General features: G+C 36.1%; 1 protein-coding gene across 1 annotated transcript; it reads right to left on the reverse strand.

Annotated features, from left to right (window-relative positions):
- Nucleotides 1–4,363: 4,363 nt before the first annotated feature.
- LOC148781980 (dirigent protein 22-like) lies at nucleotides 4,364–5,403 on the reverse strand. Its single transcript, XM_088867563.1, has one exon. The coding sequence runs from the start codon at nucleotides 5,116–5,118 to the stop codon at nucleotides 4,519–4,521; it is 600 nt and encodes a 199-aa protein (XP_088723689.1). The 5' UTR covers nucleotides 5,119–5,403; the 3' UTR covers nucleotides 4,364–4,518.
- Between the last annotated feature and the right edge of the window lie 2,279 nt (nucleotides 5,404–7,682).

Genomic DNA, 7,682 nt, shown 5'->3' on the forward strand with positions numbered 1-7,682 from the left:
AAGCCACCTTTTAGGGTGAAGCATATGCATGTATGAGAGATACGCCTATGCGTCATAGATTTGTGATCGCATCAGGTCTAAGAAACATTGACTTGTCTCTAGGGGAGAACTTGAAATCCACATATTGGGATTGTGACCCACTAATGAACCATTGGTTGGACTATGAGTCATGGGAAACACTGGGTCAGTATGATAAAGCAAGTGTGGTCTGTAGTTCACAGTTGAAGGTGAAGTGCCCTATGTTTATTGATTTAATTCCTTAACCATATGGATATTTTTTCCATCAAATTAATTTAATTATGTTTGTTTTATGGTAGGATTATTATTTGAATTTTTATAAATCTCTGGATATTTTATTTATAAAATTTGGCTTTATAAAATTAAAGATACTGACTTTTAATGATTTAAATATTCAAATAATATTCTAAAATTTATTTTATTATTTTTTAAATATATAAAATTTTATAGGGGCCCATTGTGCACATGGACCCACCATATTCTTGAAGGTGGGGCCCATGAGGCCTTATCTTGGGTGGCACGCCACTTTTAGAGGGAGGGTCTATGCCCATCGGTAGCATGCCACCTTTTGAGGAGAGGCTTATCCCATGGGTGACGTGTCCCCTCTCTTTATGGGAATTGTTGATATGTTTTATCTCAAATTGGTTTGAGTTGATAAAGTGTTTTATCCATAAGAGATTTGAGTGAATCGTTTTAGAAGGCCTTATAAGGCTTAGGGATATATTTTGGATAAACACATTATTATTTAATTAATTTTTATTTGATGAGATAATGGTAAAAAAAAAGGGTGATAAATGTCCCAACATATTCCGTAGCATGTTGATGGCTCATCTGTTGAATGGATGGCTTAGATCTCTCACTCCACAAGTCACCATTGATCGACGGTTCAAATTCAATCTTCTGAGGCAAGCAATAAAAACCTTAGACCCAATTCTCTATAAATAGGGGTCATTCCCCTTCATTCTAAATACGCTACCCTTTCTTCTTCTCCCTCTCTAGGTTGAAAAAAGGGGCATGCCCCATCCCTAGAGAGCCTTTCCTCTCTCTCATCTTTCCCTCTCAAAAAGAGTCATGCCCCATATCTCTCTCTAAATTTGTTCTAAACCTAAGGTTGGAAAAAATAGTGAAGAAGAATTTTCGGAGTAGTATTTGGGGGGAATTGAACCTAAGGGATTTGTGAGAGTATAAAGGATCCATTGAAGTGTTTGGCCTAAAACTAGCTTTCCCAATTGAGATTGAAGGAGGATCCCCGGTTGAGATTGAAGGAGGATCGTTGATCTCGCGTCATCGGATGTTGGTGACTCGGTGTGGGGTGTAATAAGCCCGGTTGAGGTAATCTCCATCACTCTCTATTTTTATTTTTGTAGCTTCATCTTTATATTTTCAAGCGTATGAAATTGTTATTTTGTTGTAAGTAATGTTTAGCCAAATAAAAAGGATATATTTAATAATATTAAAAAAAAGTATTCTTTGATAAAAGATCACATTGGTCTCTTTTTCAAAACCTACTATAGAGTACCAGAGTGTTGTATTCTTAGAGAGTGAAAGTTTGAATTTAGAAAGAGAGAGAGAATAAGAAAAACGAGTAGAGAGAAAGGGATTAGTGCCAAACTCAGCAAAATCGTGTGTAGGCATACAAAGACTGTGAAAAAGAATCCATTTATAGAGCTCTAAAAGGCTGGGAACTAACTGTTCAGGTGAACAGTTTATGTTACACTGCACAATTTGACTGTTGGATTACCAACAACCACCAACAACGATTATAAACCATTGGATGTGAACAATTCCATGCATCACCTTAATCTCAGTGGCTGTGATCAGTTACATGTGCCTCACGTCTTCAACAGTTAGTGTTCGTTGGCTTTCCCACATGCCACACTCAACCTCTTCGCAACAATGTGCGAGCACGAATCACGACTCGTAAAATAAATTGAGCCTAGACCCCTAAATGTGCTTGGGCGAGGGCATTTGATGCAAAATGCAAAGTGTGCAAAGTGCATCCACACATGCTACATTACTCTCTTCTTCAATGTGGGGGCTAAAAACCTACTCCTTTCTCTCTTGACATATTTAAAACTTAGAAAAATCAAATAGAATATTATGTTCTTTTAAAGGAAAAAGTTTATATAGTGTCGAGGCTCTAAAGAATCAAATTAGAGCCCACCTCAAAAATTTCACTAGAAGAGCTTGTTTTGATGCATAAACATCATCAAATTGATCATCTTGACATCAAGATGCATGGACATGAGAAATAGATGGATTTCAAGTCTTGGAAATAGTGCATATTGTAATGCGTTTTTGGACCGTCAATTTTCAAGGTTTTCAAGTTTTCATAGATCTACTCGATTTACACTATTTTTAAGCTTTAAATTTAAAATTAAAGATGAAAATATATTTTAAGGCTATCACAAAGATTTTCAGTATTGAAACCATATTTCTCGACACTATTTGAAGGTGTGTTTTACTTTGATTGTTTAGAACCTCAGCTCTATATAAACCACACCCTCTTTTAACCAAAAATTGGACCCATACCTATATCCATGGGGTCTCGGGTCCATTGTCTCCCTCACTATGAGAATTTATTTTTTTCCCTTTTTTTTTACTGTCATATACTTGTATTATTGGCCATAAGGTCATAATCACCTGTTATTAGATTTCAAGCCATGCTGTTAGATTTCAAGCCGTATGACTTATCGTTTAATAGTTAAAAATGACTACTGGTTCTAATTATATATGATCCGTAATACACCAAAATGAATAGGGCTTAAAATAAAGTATTTTATCTCTAACAGTTTAGGGGTATAGGTCGAGTCCAGCTAGACCCAAACCCAAATTCTATTCGGGTCCAAGTTTTGGACCCAGACACGACTAGCCAGGTCCAAATGCTAGACCCATACCTGACCCTTGTCGAGTACTACCTAGCACGTCTTGGGTCGGGTCTAGGTTCATCGCCAATCCTACATACAAGATTGTTTTAGAAGGAAGAAATCGGACATATGTGATTTTCTCCATAAGATTCCATTTTATTATCATTTCTTATCTTGCGTCAACATCCCCCTAATTTGTCTACCTCAAAGAAGAAAATCGTGGAACATGACAAAGGGACGCAAAGAGAAGCCATCAAATCAGAACTTCCGAGCTGTATACGCGTTCAGTTTTGTGTGGTTGTAGACCACCCATGAAGGGGTTGATTCCACCTCACAACTGTGCTCCTCCTTTTTCTTCACCAATGGAGGGGTTGATTCCACCTCATTTCCAAGGACCCTTTATGATGGACTTTGGGTTCAATCCTGACATCCTTGTTGACATCTAACGGCCAGGATTGTGTGCCCAAAATGTAGTGCTCTCATGTATAAATTACATTTACATATTTACTTGAAGGAAAAAGTTTATATAGGTACAAGGTTCTATATAATCAAATTAGGGAGCACTTCAAAAATTTAACTAAAAAAAGTTGTTTTAATGCTCAAATATCCTCAGATTGAAGATCTCGACTTCAAATTGTATGGACATGAAAAAAAATAGACTTGAAGTTTTAAAAATAATGCAACTTGTAATGCATTTTTGGACCAATAATTTTCAAGATTTTTAAGTTTTTATATTTATTTTCGGTAGATCAATTATCAAGTTTTTATAGATTTCTCGATATACATTATTTTTGAAACTTTAAATTTTATAATTAGATATGAAAACATATAAAGGCTATTACAAAGATTTTCGGTGTTGAAACCATATTTTTCGATACTATTTGAAGGTATGCTTTACTTTAATTGTTTAGAGCCTCAGCTCTATACTAAGTGTACCCTTACTTGAAATGTAGTGGCTAAAAGAACGCTTTATTAATTGATCGGACGTGGTCAATAGCTCACAAGCGATTTCATGATTCTCCTCTTTGAAGACCCGGAAGTGGTTTAAATCGGCTTGATCCGTCTCATTGATGGAGAAATGAGAGAGAAAATTAGGAAAGATAATGTCTCAAGCAAGAAGAAATGTTAGCTCGATATTTGGCCTGTCGAAACCTGGTTCGTCTCCTCAAAACAGGTGGAAGTGGCACCGCTATCAGACACCATGTGGTCTCAATCCGAGTGAACATGGTAACCAGAGATTTGAAAGATAGACTCGGATTGGGACTCAATGTGGTCGCCATCAGAGTGAACATGGTGAAATCTTAAGTGATTCAGTCTACTGTGATGGTTAATTAGCGGAGTTGCTATGCGGCCGAGACAATTCGACATGGGTGAGTCTCAAGCAAAGACTGGTCAAGCACTAAAATGGCAATGCTACAAAAAAACAGCTAAACGCTACTCTCTGTTTTTTCCCCTTTTTTATGTGCAGCTAAAACTCATTTCCAACAATTATGTCTCTTTTTGTTCCATTACTCTCAGAAGATATAACTAAAAATAATCGACCATAAACAACGCTATCACTCTCACAGAGCATACATAAGTTAAAGGAGAAATTCTTAAAGAAAAGCAAAAAAAGAAAAAATAAAAGAAAAAGTTAATAATGTGTAACATAGACATTGTACTCTACCACTGCATCTCCAGTTTTCAGATCAAACAAATGTGTCTTCGCGAGCACATAGCCACGAGCCAACCTGAACAAGCCACTGCCTCCAATAATCGGCATCTCCCTCACAGGATTCAGCACCGGATTCCTCCCAAGAATAGTTAAGGTGCTCCCTTTGTATTTCCCCTCAACAAACGCAAAGTTCATGGCCATGAGGAGCCCCAGATCAGTTTGCGAAGCTGATGCATAGAACCCTTGTGCTCTTCCGAATAGCTTCGACTTAGGATCAGGACCCTCAGTGAGGGGATCATCAATCATATAAACAGCTCCGAACAGAGTTAAGAATTTGCTAGTAGTGTCTGCCCTTGCCACCTGAATAGCAGATGGATTTCGACCACTGAGGACGTCATGGAAGTAGAAGTGAAGGTGACTAATCTTCTCTTTTCCGAATCCAATCATCGGTCGAGGAATTTTGGCCGTCACATTCGACTTTCCGGCGAAAACCCCTTTGCAGGAAAAGCAAGTGTGATACAAGATGAAGAAGAAGAGAAAGGGGAGGAGAAGTCTACCAGTGGGCATGGTGATGGCCATTGTTTTTGGAAGAATGGAAGGTGGGGCTGGTGATATATACGTCAAAACAAAAGGTGAGAGGGGGGAAAGTAAGGGGGTTAATGGGAAAAAATGGCTCTAGTCTTTGGCACTGTCCACTACTTGATTTCGTGGGAGGAGTCGTTTACAAGGATCCTAGAACTGAAAAAAGGAAAAGACAGAGAAGTAAAAGGCATATGTTCGGGTGTGGGCCAAAAAGCAACTACACTTTACAGGGCACTACATCTCTTCAAACAATTAAATAAAAATTAAGAAAGGGAAAACAAAAGAGTGATCCGGAAGGCGACTAGTGTGACATCATGATCCTGATTTTTCAAGAAAAGCATCTTGTGTAGTAAAGTTTAAAAAATCGTTAATCCACTCCATGAACCGGCTCGAGTGTGTCGGAGAACCGGATGGTTCTTGTTTCAACATCTTTTCAATAGAACATTTGGCAGCAAGAAACGCATGCTCCAGTAAAGATTGAAAAATCCTTAGTCCTCTCCTTAGAACCAGTTCGAGTGGGTCCCAATCGTTAATCCTCTGCTCAGAACCGGTTCGGGTCCAATAACCGGATGGTTCCTAAAGGAACCACGAATGGGTCCAAATCGTTAATCCTCTCTTTAGAACCGGTTCGAGTGGGTTTAAGAACCGGATGGTTCCCAAGGGAGCCCAATTTTTTCAATAAAAAATGTTTTGGCAGTTATTGTACACCCTTATTTGCACATTTTATGTGTCAACACTATTACTCGTGTGGCCCACCGCCCTATTTTACTTCTACATCACAAATCATCAAACTTACCTCGGGTTCATACCTTTTATGGTATCATTTTCTTCCACAATCCTCCGATGTAAGATGTTTGCTATTTTTTTTTTTTTCGAATCTCTACTTCAAAGGTTTTTTTTTTTTAAAAAAAAGAAATAACCACTACTTCAAAGTTAGACCTTTTCCATTACATCTCTACGTTCGCAATAACATCTCTCTTTCTCTTGCTTCTACGTTTCCATTAACATCTCTCTCTCTTACTTTTAAGTTTCCATTAATATCAATCTCTTTTGCTTGTACAAGCGTAACTTTGTCTACAAAAATGAAATCATTTATAACATAAAATTTATTTTTCTTTTTCAGAGTAATAATATTTATTTATTTATTATAATTTACAAAAATAAAAGTATATATAGTTATGTTTTAATTACATTATTTATAAAAGAAACTCTATATAATAATTTCTAAAAATTAGTATATTTGTATTGAAATTATTATTGTTTAATTATCTTAATAACTTAATATTATGTTAAACTTATGTGAGTATAATTATGTGAATATGATTTCATTAAAATTATGCTAATATTATTATGTGAAATGAATATAATTATATAAAAATTGTTAACTTATATACTATAATTATGTTAAAGTTGTTATTGCTATATTGAATTTTTTATTGTTATAAATACATTAAAACATCACATAGTTTAATGTATTAAATTGCTGCATTATTAATAAATTGTTATTGTTATATAGACTATGTTATTTTTATATTTAATATAGATTGTAATTTTAAACTAATATGTTTATAACTTACACATTTATCAGCAAATAACTTATTGTTAATTTGTTATTGCTATAAAAACTTAATTTATAGAGCAATACAAATTTAATATAAGTTTAAATTTTATTAAGTTGTTATTGATATGAAAAATATATATCAATTTTTTCAAAAAATTCTAAAGCGTACATGGAACGACTCGATGAATTGTCAAGACAACTCAATGAGTGGCACCAATATGACAAAGATGAAGAACAACAATGTATTTCATTTTAGTATCAAGTTGTAATCAGTTGGTGTATGTTCCATTTTAGACCATTTATTTATATCCATATTGATTGTAAGCTCTTATGTTTTGGTCATGTAAATTTAATGGTCAATAAACCTCCAGATAAGGAAGAACGTCTCAATATTCACGAATATTTACAAAATCATGAAAATACATAATGCACCACCCCTATTTCCTTGAAAACTTAAAACCCACTATTTTTACAGATTCTTAGTGATTTTTTGAAATATTTTTGAGACCAAAACTGGCTGATCCAGCCGATTCTCTGATTTGGATCGTTGATCCACATATCCAACCAAACTTTAGAGATGATCAAGTCAGGTCACCGATCTATTTTTTTAAACCTTGTTCTCTTATTTCCAATAAAAAAACAAATGCTTTTATTGAAGAGGCATGGCTTTGAAGGTTGAGTATGGAACATTGTTGGAAACGACGCCTCGGGGACCTAACTTGGTCGTTACAGGTGGCAATAGGCCGGCCTTGAGCTAGGCTAGCCTTGGTCCTTGCCTGGTCCTTGTCCCCTATGCCCGGCCGAAGCCTGGCCCTAGTTATGGAGGGTCGGGCCAGCCCAAAATCAAATGAAGAAAAAGTAAAAGAAAAAATAAGAAAAAGAAAGGGTCGGGCCTCCCCGGTCCATTGCCAGCCCTATCAGCCATGGGTCAAGCCCAAATAGCCTTGTAATTCAGGTTGAGTCCAGAGTTATTTAGCCCAAGTCGAGCAGGGCTTGGCCA

Source organism: Amborella trichopoda, chromosome 5 (genome assembly GCF_054954075.1).
Source record: "Amborella trichopoda isolate Santa Cruz 75 chromosome 5, AtrichopodaSantaCruz75HAP2 v2.0, whole genome shotgun sequence".
NCBI classification, from domain to species: Eukaryota; Viridiplantae; Streptophyta; class Magnoliopsida; order Amborellales; family Amborellaceae; genus Amborella; species Amborella trichopoda.

Coding starts and splice junctions, on each gene's coding strand:
- LOC148781980 (XM_088867563.1), bottom strand. CDS start 5,118: ATGGCCATCACCATGCCCACTGGTAGACTTCTCCTCCCCTTTCTCTTC.